Source organism: Aotus nancymaae, unplaced genomic scaffold (genome assembly GCF_030222135.1).
Source record: "Aotus nancymaae isolate 86718 unplaced genomic scaffold, 86718_ANA_hifiasm-v0.15.2.pri h1tg000017l, whole genome shotgun sequence".
NCBI classification, from domain to species: Eukaryota; Metazoa; Chordata; class Mammalia; order Primates; family Aotidae; genus Aotus; species Aotus nancymaae.
Window position 1 is genome coordinate 6,949,580 of NW_026988429.1, and position 17,029 is coordinate 6,966,608.

The following is a 17,029-nucleotide window of genomic DNA, read 5'->3' on the forward strand; positions in this document are numbered from 1 at the left end:
TCTTCAGTTACATTTTCTGTGATGGTCACTCCAAACTTACCAATATAATCTGTTATGGCCATTTAAGAAAACCAGTTATTCACTGATGGAATTAAAACAGTTGGTTATCTAACTGAATTTTCTATGCATAGGGGAAAAAAACTGTGTTCCAACGTACTCATTTTGAAATAGGAAAACAGACTGTGTTGTGGCCAAGCTAGGAAGCAAACCAAGCGAATAACTTTTTACCTTAACTGGAGACATGGATTGACCTTACTTCGATCTACTCTGGATTGATTTGATTGTTTCACCTAAACCTGTGGGCTGAGGAGTTGTTTCTATTTCAGTTTGAGGGCATTACAGTTTGTAAGAGTAGAAGGAGTTAGTAGCTTTAAGAAGAGTGTCTGTGCCCTGAGATATAAATTCCATTACTTGTCATTCAATCAGTAAAATTTCATTCCTTTGGGTCTTAGAAATTTTTTAAGTTTTGAGATGCTCTAATTAAAAGAAGAAAGGCAAATAATTGGCAACTTAATTCATTATCAATTAATGTCTTAGAATTCAGTTAATAGTCTGACAATTATAGCCAATTAGCAGTAATACTTTGTGAAAACTTAAAAATTGGACACAAGGGAGGTACCTGGATGAGGGGAGGTGACTGCATATACAGATGGCCTTCTGTATCCGTGAGTTCTATATGTGAGAATGCAACCAACCAGGGATTGAAAATATTTGGGAAAAAATGAAAATAACAATACAGCAATAAAAATAGTGCAGATAAAACATGATATAGTACTTATATAATATTTATATAACATTTGCATTATAATGGGTATAAGTAATCTAGAGATTACTTAAAGTATACGGGAGGATATATATAGGTTATGTGCAAATACCATGCCATTTTGTATCAGGGACTTGAGCATCCTTGAATTCTGGTATCTGCTAGGATCCCAGAACCAAACCCCCATGGATACCAAGGGATGACTGTATCTTAGGATATCTGTAAAACCCAGACAAACCTATTTAAGAAGTAACATTTTATAAAGCTTCCCCATAAGACATATTTTAATTTTGATTACTTGTTCATCTATGAGAATTGTCTGATTTCATTCCAAGATTTTTTTATTTAAAATAATTTAAAAATATCTTTTCAAATAATGTTTCAAATAATTAATGCTTTGAGAAGTATCTTAAAGGCCACCCTATCCTCAGTTTTGAACCAGTTTTGGATGTGTAAAAGCAAATCCAGATATACCTGTTTCCTTACATCGAACCAAATAATTATGGGAAGCCAAAGTGCTGAGTTAAAGACTTTTATTTAGAAACAGTATCTGCCTTGAGCCCTGTAAACACTGAATTTTTCAGCTCTAGTCAAGAAACAGATTGTTTAGAATTGGTTACTTAAATCCATTGTGTTTTTTTTTTTTTTTGCTTGTTTCTACTTGGGCTTTCCCCAGGAATTCATGGACTGAAGTTTGTTGAAGAAAAAAGTTGATATGTGAACAAAGTGATATACTATGAATAGGTAAAAGAGAATGGATATTAAAATCAAGCTAAAGATTATCTGGGGATTTTGTCATTGATTTTACACATCTTTCCATTACTTTAGCTTGTTAAAAATAAAAAGAAGATACAATCCATAGCAAAACTGAGTCAGGATTTTTTTATTCAGTACTGGATTTGATGACCTGTTGACAATAATATTTTTCTCAAAAAAATCAGTGTTTCCATAAGTTGTTTCTAATTTCCAATGGCAAACAATTAGAGATTCAAAGAGGTGCATTTATTTCTTGTTCACATAAGAATATTTTCTGATTCACTGAATTCAATATTTCTACTGCATCCCTACTATGTAAAAGGCACAGTGATATATTTTGGTTGAGTTGGGGAATTTAAAGTCTCTTTATCTCTAATACCAAATAATTTTCATGGAAAGGATAAATTTTTCTGTCCAGTGTGTTTTTATTAGACTGTGTAGTCTATGTTTATTTTTTTCCATTTAGTTTCTGAGCTCACTGAAATTGGGTTTTCAGCTAGAATAGCAGAGTATCTGTTGATGGCTATCTCTGTGCATTCATTGTGTTCTTGGTTTACTATATTCTAGAAATAAAAGTGTGTTTAACTTACTGTCGTCTACATTCTGTCCCTGCAGATTATTTTGTCAAGTGCTTTTTCCAGCCTAATTTAAATCATTTATAAAATATGCCCTTGAGCGTAGCCCTTAGAAGAGAAATATGTACCACATTATGGCCCATGTATCTTACAAATAAGAAGGGTTTCTGGATGGGCAATGTGGAGTTTCTTCATTCAGATTTCTTTTACCGCATTAGAACACATTGCCTTACTCTATCTTAAACAGTCATTTTCCTTCTAGGCTATAAATATATTTCAAATACTTCATCCTAATTCTATTTTCTTGAAGGCAAGCTTTCTTAATTTAGATGTTTAATCTTTTCTTTTATCATCAGTACGATATCTTGTTTTATTACTTCTCTCTGAATACCTTCATCTGTGCAGATGTCTTGCTGATAATGAAATTGACTGGAAATCTGGCTAGATGTCCTGTCAAATCGGTACAACCTGCCTCTTGACCTCTTTCATCCATTTTCTTTGGCAAATCTCTTTTGCAACTGAGACTATCCTGGAGAAGTTATGGTCAACACCGTCTTTTAAGAACCATGTACTTCTGTCAGCCCAAATTTCTGTATGTGAGACACTACCATAAAATAAAATCAGAACATCTCTTTATCTGAGAACTTCCAATTTGAATCTGCTGCTATCCACATTTATTGGAGCCCCTCTTACTGAGGCCTTTCTCTTCAATTATAACATTTTGGTCAACTTACATGAAAAAATGCTCGACCATGTCTTTCATGATGAATTACATGATAAATGCATCTGCAGATTGTTCTTTTGAAATGCCCATATTATTCCACTTGACTTTTCTCAATCTTTTGTGCTAAGAAGCTAAACAGTTTTTTTTTTTTAACCTCAAACAAAAATATGAGACCAGCCTTATATCTGTCTGGTCAGAATGAAATTATAACTTTGACTATAATAATGGAGTCTCTTGACTACTGAAATCTTGCAAACACTTTGTATCTTGTCTTAAAGGGCTTCTTACCCATTTCTGCAATATCATGAGAAGTATGCAGCAAATCTACAATTGGAATAGAACTTAGTTTTCATGAAAAATGTCATTAGATCCTAAGATTTGGAAATTATCCTAGCTTTGCATCCTTTATCAAAGACAGTTTTATTATTTTAACTAATGTCATAACTAAAGGCATTATTATCACAATCAGTCATACTAAATTCACCTAAGAGGTCAGCACAGTTCACCACTCTGCATCCTTTTGATGCAGCCTAGTTTTGCATTGGGTTCCTGAAGTCATGCTCCATTTCCAAAATGACAACAGGCAATTATAAGACATGCCAATAGACAATCTAAGTTCATTTTGTTTTATTTCAATATTTTAAAAATGTTTAACTCCATTTTTATTCTAATATCTTAACGTTGGGAGAATTGTACCATCTGTTTGTTCAGTAGTTAAAAACTTAAGGTGTTTATTGGAAGAATGGACAATTGCATCATTAGTATTAATGACCTTTACATTTTTTATGAGATGATCCGAATAAGTTTCTAATACATAATAATTTTTAAAACTGAGAAATTGTGATAAATGACTAATTTATTTCCTATAATAGGAAAATCAGAAGTTGCCTAACTTATAAAACCAAATGAGATTGTTATAGAAAATCAAAGATAAGCCAACTAGTCAATGGTCCAATATGTAAAGGTGGAGAGAAAATAAAATCTCATAGGGCCATTACTTGCAAAATCTCATACATAAAAAGCTGTTAAATACAGAATTTGAATTTAGACTTAGAATTGTTGAAAATAATAAATGATACAGCAGGGAAAATATATGCCTCCTCTCATAAGTACAGAAAAAGTTAAATATAGGAAAAACACCTATCTTTTTATATGCAAGATTTTTTTCCTATTGACTTTAATTCTTTAGAGACATTCTTTAAATGTCTCTAACATTTATTTTGAAGTGAAAAATGGACGTGATGTTGCCAGATTCATAATCAGTTTGAATTTAGTAGCTTCTGTGTTTCAAACTGCTCTCTAATCTGCCAATTTTGCTTAATTTTAAATTGCAATTATTGTAATACACTTATGTATTTAGTATGCTAAGAATGACAGGCTTAGAAATAGAATTATATTGGCTTAAAACAGAAAAGTAAATCCCAAATTAGGATTTTTTGTTTATCTGTATGTAGAAATAGACTTTGGATTTTACCCATTTGTGATGCCATAATTTGCAAGCTATTGTTTGAGTGTCTAGGTTTACTAAATATTTTTCTGTGGAAAGAGCTGGTTTCACTTTTCATGGATTCCACTAGGCAGATGAAGCCCTGACTTCTATGTGGATGATTTCAGAATATGCCTGCTCTTCAATAGTGTCTTTTACTTTTGTTTTGCCGTAATCCATAACTTTGAGTATTCTATTTTTAAACTTCTATGTTTTCATTTAAAAAATACTTTAGTACTCTACATGCCATTGTCACATCTTGTCTTGTTTTCTATGAAAACTGGACTTGGTAAGTAAAGCTATGATGATAGCAGAAATCATCCATGACAAAGACATTTGATCAGTTGGCATCACTGGGTCATGTAACTTGATCTCTGAGAGAGGCAGTGCATTTTTTTTATGATTGCAGAAAACTTGCCATTTGACTTTTTCCTACAGTTTTGAATATGGACTCCTTTTAGTTGCATTTTATATTTGATACACACAAAAAAGTCAAGATTCTCAGCAACATTTTAAATTGAAAGAATTTTATGAAAGGATTCTGAAGGTAGAAAAGGGCATTGGTTATTGGCTTATCTTTTAAATTATGCCCCTCACACAGTCAACCCTTGGGTTAAAAGGAAGAGTCAAAAGAGTTGCAATTGTAGCAACAATGAATGCCTTAGTCTTTCAGTGATCCCAATGAAAGAGGTAAGTATCCCTTTAGTAGAGGACCATGTACAGAGGTTAGATGTGCAGAGGCCAAGAAGTTAAGGAAGGTCACACAGCAGGGCGATGGAACATCCAAGAAAGACATCTGGGATCCCCACATACTGTTCCAGGCTTTAAGAGCTTCAGCCCTTGCCTTCTCTCTTGGTGATCTTCAACACTTTAAATAGGGGATTCACCCCCTTTGCACCCCACTACAGTTGTCCCTTACAATGCCTGACAAAGCAGGGTGCGTCTTCATTCTCCTCCCACATGGTTCCTTTATCTGTTCAAGAGCCAATAAGAAATCCGAATGGCCAGCCAGCTTAAAGTCAAGAAATATATATCTCTTTCAGCACCTAATTCCTTCATATAGCTCTTTTACCCTGTTACCCATTCCCTCTTCCACTTCCCTAATCCCTTCCCAAGTAGGGTACGTTTTATTTTTCTCTTGCTCGCTCTCTCACGCTCTCTTTTCTGTATCTCTCGGAAATCAGACAGGAGTTCAGAGCACTTTCACTACCTTTTATGAGGTAGATTGTGATGTCATAGATGGGGGCAGGGCTAGTCAACTTTCTACCCACCTCCCAACCTGTGCTGAGGGAGCTCCGATCGGGAGTGGAAGCAGTGATTCCTCCATGGTGAGTAACTTGACTTTCTAATCTAATGTCTTTCATTGTAATCATTAATTCTGAAGGCATGGGGGATTGGATTTTAGGGAAATGAAAATGTGTCCACTTAAGGCCTCTTGATATTTAGACCAACTTTGGGCAAATGACCTATTTATTCTCTATGTGAGTCAGAAATTCCGCAGCACGGATATATTCTTCAATTGTGGTCTAAACTTGAGAAGTGAAAACGGTATTTTTATTTCTTGATTTCTCAGTCTTTCTTCCCATTGGGACTGAAAGTCATGGCATATGTGGAATGAATCCATTCTGTAGTCTCTTTGTGAGCTTCTCTAAGGAAGGCTAGTCAGAAGGATGTATTCTTCTTTGTTTGGAAGATTTCAAGGTCATGAAATATCCTTTACTGATGTTTGCCCTGAGAATCAGTGGGCCCTTCTAAAATTGAGGAGGTTAAAATGTACATAAGAATGATACACAAGGATTATCAACAGATGCTTTGGGTGTTAACAAATGAAAGCTTTCTAATGCAATGACTGAAATGTTCATTTTTTGAAAAAAGTTACAACTCCTGCAAGTTTAAGTTCACAGCCATTTCAAGGTGTCACAGCCAGATTTGCTGCCCATTTTTGTTGTTGCCATCATAAACACTGATGCTGTTTTATAGTGTCTGTGGTAGGGGCGTGAAAAGCTGCTATTGTTTCATTTGGGTTTCTATGATATTACTGAGTAGTTCTTTTATATGCCCTAGTATTTAGAAAGAAAAAGTCAACTGGAGTGAGCACTTTTCTCCACTTCTTTCCTTGTTCTTTCCTGGGTACCTATTAAAACTGTCAAGATGCAAGCTTTTGTATAAAAGGGTAAAGGGAGTTCATGGAGGTAGTTGACTCTTTAAGGGATATCAAAGCATGAGGGTGGGTGTTCTTAGAAGTGTTTGACTATCAGAATGTGAGACCCTGTTTTTTTCATAGGGTGGGATGAAAGCATCCTGGTATGGATTATGAGTATTATAAAATATGTAAAGAGGGTGTTATTCTTTTTTGTTTTTGTTTTTTTTTTTTTTTTTTTTTTTTTCAAAATTTACATCCCTCGTTAACTAGCCATGATGAACATTTGTGTTGGAGATTGGTTTCGGTTTAAAATGAAGAGTCCGTTCTGTCTCATCAACAGCTTCTTTGTTATGCATAAATCCCTGATCCCCAAAGTGATACACTTTTATATTTAAAAGTACTATAGCTGATACTGCCCTCTTTTGTACCCTGTGGTTGGGGAATGCGTTTTGAAGTTATTTGATTACCTAAGTTTTCTAACCTAAATAAGTGACTATATGGTAAAGATTTCAGGCCTGATTAAAAAAAAATGTAGGGCCATAACTGGCCAGTAGAAAGATTTTGATGACAATCACCTGCAGACAACCTAATATTGCGATGTGGGCAATAATGCCAGAGTCTTATATGTTGCATTATCCCTCTCAAGTCTCTGACCTACCTTCCATTGAAAGTACTAGACTCCTGAAACCCAGGTAGAAGCAAACCTTCAGTGCTAGAAAAATCTGATGTCTAATCATAGCTCAAGTTTTTAATGTCTTTTATCAACCCCTCATACAGCTGCCAGGTAAGAAATGCTCATATTTTCAAACCCTTGGGACACAATCATCTTTAAACTTCGTGAGTTAAGAACGGTTGTGTTGTGCACTTGTGCAAATTCAGAGTCTATCATGGAATGCGTTGTGCATGCACTTACTTATCTTCATGCGCATGCTTCATTTATAGTGATGTTCAGTGTTTTTAAAATCCATTTTGTATGTATTAAAAGTTTAATTTTAAAATACATACATTATGCTCTAAAGGAGACAGTGAAGTGGAATGGAAGTTGCATTAATTTGGGGTCTGAACGCTTGGTATGCTAGTTCTATCTCTGTGCTTGACTTGTTAGGTAACTCAAAGTAAATTACTTAGATCTCTCGGGCCTCAGTTTTTCTCATTTGTAAAATGATGGTAGATGATCAAAAAGAGATATTCTAATGCATCCATGCTCGAAAAATCTATGGTTTTATGATATGTTTTTGAAGAAATGGTTTATGAGAAAATGATTGAATAGTTGATGAAATATAGTTTTTATGTTGTACATACAATTATGAAAACCAGAAAAAAATTCTGTTTAAACTAGGTTTTAAAATGTGCTGCCTATCTGATATAGTGCTAGTTTATGATATATGTGCCTGAGCCATTTGTTTTAAATAGACATTATCATTTGATTAATCGGCTAAATCTAAACCACTTAGAAAGTTATATATAAATTGATATCTGAAGACATTATATAATATATAAATTGACATATGATAGGAAGCTATATATTGATGTTGGAAGACCAACTCATGTTTTAACTCCATACCTTTGTGTTATTCTAATTATTGGGGATGTAAAAAATATTTACTAGGTAATAGATGTAGCTGATCTCACTGGGACTTCAAAGTTTAAAATTACCTATGTAATATTGCAGGAAATCCCATGTGGTTTTGGAAGGGTTGATGAGTAGGGAATTGGTAAGTATGGGACTATGTATTATGGGGGATAAAAAAAGTATAAAGCCTTGCTCCTAAATTTGAGGAATGTGCAGCCTCTTGGGGGAGTCTATATATGTGCCAAGTGCCAACTTAGAAGTGAATACAGTAAGTGCCAAAAGAAATATCCCTGTGGTCTGGGTGGGCTGGATCGCACTGGGAGGGTCTCATAAAAAGCTGATACTTTTAGCTAGCTGAGAACACAGTGGTTTACGTTTGTGTGTTATTGTACATAAAAAGCACAGGGAAGTGTGCCCGGTCTTCAAGACCCCAGAATTGTAAATGGAGCTAAAGATATCTTGTGTTTCAAAATCAAAATTTATTGCTTATAGTTAAACCTCATACTTTTTCTGAACACTTTTCCCTTAAATTATATGCTGACTATACAAGATGAGATGTCTTCGGAAGAATTGAGGAGGCAGCAAGTGAGTGAATTGAGTAATTATAAAGATATAATCAGGCAGGAGTTTGGTCAGTTACATAAAACTCCACATGACCACTCACAGCCACAGCTATGGAAGAGAAATACATAAAAGCCAGAGGAAGGAAAGAGGAATACTCTAGCCTGGAGATATTCTGGTATTGTGATAAAAGTAGAAAGGGATCATTATTTGGAGGTTATCAACACAGATTTAGAAATGTCAGATAGTGATGGAAATGTCTACCAGCTAATGAGAATCCTTGTAACTAGGATGAGTTTATGAAGCAAGCAAACAGTTTCCTTGTGCACTAAGCAAGAATAACATCAGTTTCTCCACCTTTTAATCGTCAGTGTTGACAAGGTTTTAACACTAAATTAAACTGAACATCATTATTCAAGTCTCCTTCCCATATGCTCTTGGAAATAGGTTATTGATTTGGGCATGATTTATTTACATTGACAACACTTACATTTGAAAGCCTCTCTGTTGCTGTAGATTCACAGATGATTTACCGTGGATATTTTGCCTTACTTAGAGAAAACTGTTTTTGTACTTCATGCCATTCAAGTCTCTTCCAAGTTATTACCTTGGCCATTCTAAAAGACTGGAATTCCACGAATAAAACAACTCTGTCACATAGCCCTTTTATGAGATTCTAAGGACTTAGTAAATAAGCAAGACTCAGTTTAGATCATCCAGTGGCATGACTTCTAATTTTCTATTGTGACATCAGAATTAGCTTCTAGAATTTGTTTTCTTAGGAAATCACTTTCAAAGGCTAAATTTTTCTGTTTGGGGATGGTGAAGTAGTATGATCAAAGGTGGTTTAACAAAGCAAGAAATACTCTCCTAGCACTAGTTTCTTTGAAAAAAAATGTTCAAGTAGAAGTTACATTTTGTGGAACCAAATTTAAAAATTGAGAGATACTAAGATTATGTTTATTTCAACAGAACAATGATGAGGATGACAACTCTTCCCCTTTCTTCCTCCTAGGTGTCTTTGGAGGTCATTTTAGAAGTAAAGCATCAGTCAGAGCTATAATTCAACAAATTCATTGATTATGTAATATGGGATATTCCTTAGTCTATTTAGGAGGGATTTACAGAATTAGCATGGAAAACACATGAACTAGTAACTATGATTATAATAATCACTTTAAAAGAAATATATATTATGACCATTTTTGTAGAAAAGGATAAAGAGGTAGTATTTTTTTTTGAGCCTTCATGCAGAACTGAATAGGAATTTTGCAAATGGAAAGAGAGGGAGGAATATCTCGGAAAAGAAACAGAACATCCATAGCACTGAGGGTATATAAGTATTCCGGGATGACTGGACCGGAAAATGTCAGAGAGAGCTGGAAAGATAGAGAAAAATAAAAGATGTGAGGTTGGTGCCGGATATCAAAGAAATTCTTCTGACCCATGCTGATTTTAATGAGTAGTATTGAAAATGATCAGCATTATCTGCATGCCAGCTCAGCAAGGGGTTTGAGGGAAACTTAAAATGCAGGATTCTGGGCCATGTTGTAAACTTCTCCAATCAGGAACGGTAGGGAGTAGGTTCTTGGAGTCTGTAATTAACTACCCCATCCCACTCCCCAACACATACCAGGTGGTTCATTTTCACACTAAAGTTTTAGAATCCCTGCAAGGCAACAGAATTGACTCATTCTGTTTCTATGTTCTTGGAAGCAGTTTCAAAATAAAATAATTAAAATATTGTATTATTAAAAGTTTTGGGAAAAATAGGAGTTAAGGGCAATATAAGAATATTCTAAAGAAAATTTGCTTAAATTATGGTTAAGCATGAGAAAGAACTAAGACAGATGGTTATTAAATATAAATAATCAGTGATGCTATTAAATCTCCTTGAAAGTGGGACATGAAACTGTAAACATTCAAGAGACCATCCTTCAGTTTTCTTTGTCATATTCCAACACAAAGCGTTAGTGAAGACTGAAGCTAAGTTGTTCTACATCTTCCAAGTTGTGCTGAGATAAGAGAGAGGGGCAACAGTCCAGAGTAAGTAACATTTGTTTTGGATGGTATTCTTTGGTAGGGCCATTTGACTCCTTTAATTAAGTGAACTTCCTTGGGAAAAAAAATGTGTATATTAGCGTTTTCATCATGACTGGAAGAACCAAGCTTTCACGCCCATGCAGTATATGACCTATGTGGTCTGTGTTGAAAATATTAATTACATAACTATTTAAATCAATAGTCACTTACATGTGCTAAATTCTCTATCTGTGTGTTTCTTTTCCTGCACGAACAACAGCTGTTATCCTACACCCATCAATCTGTATAGAAAGTTAGAGAAGTGGTAAAAGACATAAGGAGAGGGAGATACTAGAAAAGAATTTTACATTTTACTGAGACATGAAAATGAGCCCTGGTCAAGAATAAAGTGAGCCTCCATTCACAGCAACAAGGATTTATTCTAATTTAGCCCCCTAATTGCTTTGCATACAGCATATCATTTCCAGATCACCAGAATCTTCTGTAGTTTTAAAATTTGCGAATAGCTTTGTTTGGAAGTCAAAAATAGGGGGAATCTTATTTTTATTTGTTTTGTGCATTTAATTTCAGTGTCTTCTCTTGGTATAGATAAGGTCACTGTCTAGAATCAGCTGACTGGTAGGAAGCAGTGCCTGCCATTAATTGAACAAATTAATGTTGACCTAAAGATTATATACATAGATATCTCTTACAGAAAAAATATATTTTTAGTTCTTTCAGATATTTCTTGCCAATGATCTGTGGCTCTGTCATTGCCCTTCTTACACTAACTAAAGCAAACACAACCTTGGGTGGTTCTAAAAAGATATTCCAGGCAAAGTTATTTACCTCAAGGCCTACTCTTTTACCTAAATAAATGCCAAGCACAGAGCAGCAACGGCTGTGTGGTTTGATTGTTGTATATCTGAAGAATAAGTTAGAGAATACTATATTCTCTTAAATAATGTTAAAATTGTAAGAAACATATTGCTATTAGGTGTGAATTTGGAAACCGACTCTGTGTTTTATAATTGATGAAACTTAGTAACATGTTTAACCTCCATGGGCTTTTGCCTTTTATTAGAATAGTGATAGCTACTCAGAGGGACAGCTGCCCATGGTAAATACCAAAATATCAACAATTATATTAAGATACACTAAAGGATTAGTATATGCCAGGCATTGTATGAAGCATTTAAAATGCACCATGAAATAAATATGTTTTTTCAGTTGTGTTCTGGAGGAGACACTACCATTCCCATTGAAAATATTAGAATCATGAGGTTCAGAGGATTTCAGTTAACTTCCTGGAGGTCACAAAGTCAGTGAAGACTTCTTTAATATTCTCCAACAGCATGGTGTATTCTCTGTCATTTCGTGTATGACACTTTAATGTCATTATATTTCTCTTAACTAGTCTGTAAGCTAGTTATAATAGGAAATATGTTTAAATATTCATTTTTTTCCCTGGTTCCCTGCATAATGAACACATAATCCATGCCTAACACATTAGCATCTTTACTGTCCCTTCTTCCATTATAGTGACTTATCAGACCCAAAAAATCCTAATAATTGATTCTGAAGTCTGTCAGTCATTCATACTTTCATTGATTTATTTCTACATGAAAGGACCTGACTTCAAATGCTAGATTTCAAATGCATTGTTTGTCTAAGATTTGGGGTCAAAAATCAAATAATTAAATGTAGTTATTTTTCTAGTTAACTTAATTTCTTTATAATTTACTCTGTTGAATTTTCGGATATATTATATAAACCCTTTTTAATAATTTAACCTGATTTTTTAAAAAAGATTATGCCATGGAAAGCTACAGATTTTTTTTTTCCCAAAAAGCTGAATGGATCAAATTAGTAATTTATTGTGAAAAGAAATTTAAAAGTAACATGGTTGGTTTCATATGCCCCCTTATGCAAAGGTTATGACATATAAATTGTTAAATAATTGAATTTAAATATGAAATATTTTTAAAGTATTAAAATATGAAATATTTTTGTCTACTAAATTTTTAATGCCCACTATTAAAAATTTGTATATAGCCTTTTACATGTTTTAATTTAGATTCAACTACAAATGATAAAACAATGATAAAATAGAGAGTTATTTCTATTTCACATGGCATAGGGCTGTCTGTAGTTCAGGGACAGTAGAGTGAACACACAATCATCAACGACTTTGACACCTCCTAACTTTATGGCCCATCTATTTTCAAGTTCATCTTTTGGCCCAAGATAACTGCTAGTGTTCCATCTTTCCATTTTTCATGTAAAAAGAAGAGGTGAGAGGGTTAAACCAGGTGCTTGCTAGCTATATTAGTACCCTCCTCAGAGGGTTCCTAGAAGAATCCACCCCTCTGCCCTTCTCCAATTTCTACTTTCATCACCATGTGTATGGCTTGCTGTAAGAGAGACTGATAAACACAGTGTTTTAGATAGGCACATTTCCTGCCCTGATTAAAATTTAGATGCCAAATAAAGAGACGAGCAAATGAATATCAGATGAGCAACCAAGACAGGATGCTAAGAATAAAGATGAAATTACCCTGGTAAGATTCGATTCGAAGTAAGCAAGAATTTGGAAAATGGAAATAAAAACCTATTCTTTGTAGTTTTTGAAACTTGAAAGTCAAATTTAGTTGTTCTGCAAATAGTTTAAAAGGCTTCTTTCTATGTTTTTGAGGGAATTAAGCTATGTGACTCTTGTCTACAGGATGCCAGCTTTTCTGGGAGGCGGAGGGCTTTGTTTCCCAGTAGCCTTCTCTTGGTGAGTTATACTGGCAGAGAGAAGCCGCCAATGAAGGCTTTGAGTGGTGCAATGAACCCCCTCTTATGAGGAATCTGAAAAGCACTGGGAAGAGATAGGCTTGGGTAGCAGATCTTGCAAGTGTATGCCCTCCGTTAAGTGAAACAATAGCTGGCTGTATGACCTGGGCAAATTGCCTCACCTCTCTTAGCCCCATTTTCTCAGCTGTAAATTGAGAAAGATACTAGTATCTACTTCATTAAGTTAGTTAGTTATTATTAGGATTAATGTTATTGATGTGCACCATACATTTAGCACAGGGTCCAGATGTGGGTGTACTAACAAACAAGTAGGTATTTTTTGTTATCTTCTCTCCTCACAAAAGACTATATAGTCTTTTGGATAATGTTGATGCCCTGTGGTTCTTATATCATGTCTACCCCAAGCAAGGTGCTGGACATAACAGCAGTGAGCAACCCAGCCAAGGTCTATGCTGTCATCAAGATTGCATTCTTTTGTCATTGGGAGTCCTAGAAGAATCACAGAGAGGGGATAGTTGAAAATACAGAAAGGAATGACCTCAAAAGAAGTGAAATAGTGATTGTAACATTTTACTCTGTAAATGAATCACATAGCCAATCAAAATAGAGATTCCTGAAATCCACAGTTTTGAACGTGGTTCTGAGAAGGGATCAGGAATCAAGATTCCTAAATGTTCCTGGTTGCAGATGATTCATGTCTCACACTTGTAAAAACAAACACTAGTCTAGGAAATGGTGGAAAGAGAAACCTGTAGACTATAGTGAGAACTTCTCAGGACAGTTTAATAATCTTTCCTAGGAAAACTGGGTTTGCCGCTTTCGGCTGGTTCAGTCTAGCCTAGTTTGGATAATTCTTTCCCATAGGGAGCTTGTTGTAGGATGTTTAAGAACTTCTTTGGCTCTTCCCAAAAGATGCCTGTAGTAACTTCTCTTCTCTAGTAGTGATAATCACAAACATCTCCAAACATTGCTGAACGTATCCTGGAGTGGGTGGCAAAATTCACCCCTAGATGAGAGCCATAGGACTAGTTGAAATCTTGACCTTTCACCTCGGATATACATACTGCTTTACATAGAGCCATTCACTTCTTCCCTCTGGAAGAGTAGAAGACGGCAGATAAGATAGTTCTAGATTTATCTGCCAATCTCATTTCCAGCCTGGTGTCTGGGGGTGGAGGTACACTTTTCTAAAAGCAAGACTCCTGAGAAACCATCACAGTCATCCTCTAGACATAACCTTCTTACAAAGGTCCCCATCTACCTCTTTTCCTGGTTATTCCCAAATCTTCCTGTTTTAGCAATGTATATATTTCTATTCCCAAAGGCAAGTAAGGGTTCCAGTGAAAATGTTTCAAAAAAAAGTTTAAATAAGGTAAAATGGCATTAATTTCTTACTTTTTACAAACAAGAGTATTGAAGTTAAAACAATTGTTTTCATAGCACTTTTTAAGAAAACCCTTTTCATATATCATCACACATTTACCTTGTTTCTCTGTACATTTTAAAATTTTTACAGTGATAAAATCAGTAACTACATTTTAAAAAATAAGAAAAAACTAAGGTGATAGTTAAAATAATATTTTTAATACTGTTAAGAACATCAGATTAAGGATCCCCTTGAAATTCAAATTGTTTATGTGTTTTTCAATATATATGATGATGATAACTCAGCAATGCTGAAATTAGTGCTAGGTGAGCCCTTAAAACCAAGCAAGTTGTAGTTAGAAACTGAAGATATTGCATGACTTAGTATTCGTTTTTTAAAGGAAATTTGGAGAACTGTAATAGGCGGTGACTCCAGATACAACAGAAAACATGCTTTCTTTCAAAGATATACCTGTAGTATATTTGAAGAATTTTTCCTGGCACTTTTTAATGTATCGGGTAAAGGAATAATGAGGCAAACTTTACAACTTGTAATAGATATGGAGGTGATTAACTTTGTCAAAAGCTAGATTCACAGGGACTCTAAGATAGCAATTGTGCCATGAGGAAACTTTCATCTTAATATTAAGCGTGATTTTTATTAGGCACAAGATACTGTATCATACCATCTCCAACTCTTTCATGTTTACCTTAGTTCCTTGGTTACAAGTTGTGATCTTGTTGGAAGTTAAAGGTAGTACTTTTCTTTCAAAGAAGTTTTCCAATTTCATGAACTTGAGGCTTTCTTTCAAAGAAACCACTAATATTTTTTGATTTTTTTTTAGCAATACTATTACGCATTTCCAGTCCTCTGAGGATTGTGTTTCCTTTAATCTGTTGTTTTGAAAGTTTCTTGAATAACTCAGCCTCTTTGCAAGGGAACAGACAATATGTTGTCCATCCATGGAGGCTCTTTGTTGGACCAAAGAGATGGTATTTCCAGTTTTAGATTGAAGGGAACCCTTTGGCGCTTTTGCTCAACAGACTAGAAGTTTCCAAATTAGGCCAATCCCTGGCAGGCACCTATATGGAGAAGTATCCTGGCTTATTAGGAGAACCACCTTAAATGCCCTTTATTTCATCTTTTATTTAAAGGCAGTTGGAACCATGGTATATTGATAAATGTGCTATACCTGAGAATAGTGATGCACTTGAATCCCTGATAATTGTCTATTAGCTAGCAAGTTCTTCCTCCCTAAGCCTCAGTTTCCTATCTGTAGAATGTGCCTAAAGTGATGTAGCACTTTTCTTTGGTGAGAATAAAGTTGAGGAAAGATCTAATTGGTTGGGAAGTTCGATATGTTTTGAATCTGGAAAAAAAGTGAAGTATATACCAATAGACAAGGACTAATCAACTTTTATTGATTATTAAATTGATGCATAAGACCAGCCGACTGATAAATAACTGATATTCAGGGCAGCCTGCAGTGAGCAAACAAGAGAATCCTTCACAGAGCAGACCATTCATAATCCCCATATGTACAGCGAATCCCAGTATGGTTTATGCGGTTCTAGCCTTAGTGAAATACCTACCAGTAAAAGGGGCAAGAAGGTACCTATTCATAAAGAACCAGAAATCTAGCTATGGCAACATGACCACACACAGTCTTTAAGGACAAAGCAGTAAATAAGTAATGATTTGATTCCAGAATAAATGGCAACCAGAATTGAGGTGGAATCACCAAGGACAGGCTCATCAGTGAGCTGACAGCTCCTATTGTAAGAGTGGTCTACCTTCATTTTTTGGTTGGATTTCTTCGTCTTTTTGTGCTACACTCCAAAGCCAAATTTAAGGACCTCAATAGCATGTTTCCTGTGTTCTATTTCTTTCATAAACTGTTATTTCCTGAGCATGCTTTGTGATTGGAAAAAAATAAGATTGTAACTAGGCTACCCCACCAGTACTTCAGGTGGACAAAGGTAATTTCTTTTAGAAGTACTTTGCTCTTGTTTTGCTAGCGCTTATTATGCCCTCATGCTGTGCTGGTCATCTGTTGGAATACCCTCTCCTGTGGAGCCAAGAACCTGGGACTGAGGCACCAAGGAGTTCTAATAAATTAAAATGAAGATCCCAAAAGAATTTCCCAAAGGCACCCAGAGGTGATGTAATAATCTTTTATAGTCACAGACTTCTCTAAAATTTAAAAAGTATTTTTTCACTCGGACCTCAGAATAACTCACAAAAGTATGTTTTTATTAACC

The 17,029-nt window shown here is 35.0% G+C and overlaps 1 protein-coding gene across 7 annotated transcripts in view; it reads left to right on the forward strand.

Annotated features, from left to right (window-relative positions):
* The window catches only part of CTNNA2 (catenin alpha 2), a 1,152,426-nt gene that overhangs the window by 1,119,284 nt on the left and 16,113 nt on the right, over window positions 1–17,029 (forward strand). For 4 of the 7 annotated variants that reach the window (XM_021670969.2, XM_012452104.3, XM_021670972.2 and 1 more), the window contains one exon: window positions 5,489–5,632. The exons of the other annotated variants lie outside the window; for them this stretch is intronic. In XM_021670969.2, coding sequence (XP_021526644.1) covers window positions 5,489–5,632 — 144 coding nt within the window. The remainder of the gene's footprint in view (window positions 1–5,488; window positions 5,633–17,029) is intronic. 7 annotated transcript variants of the gene reach the window in all.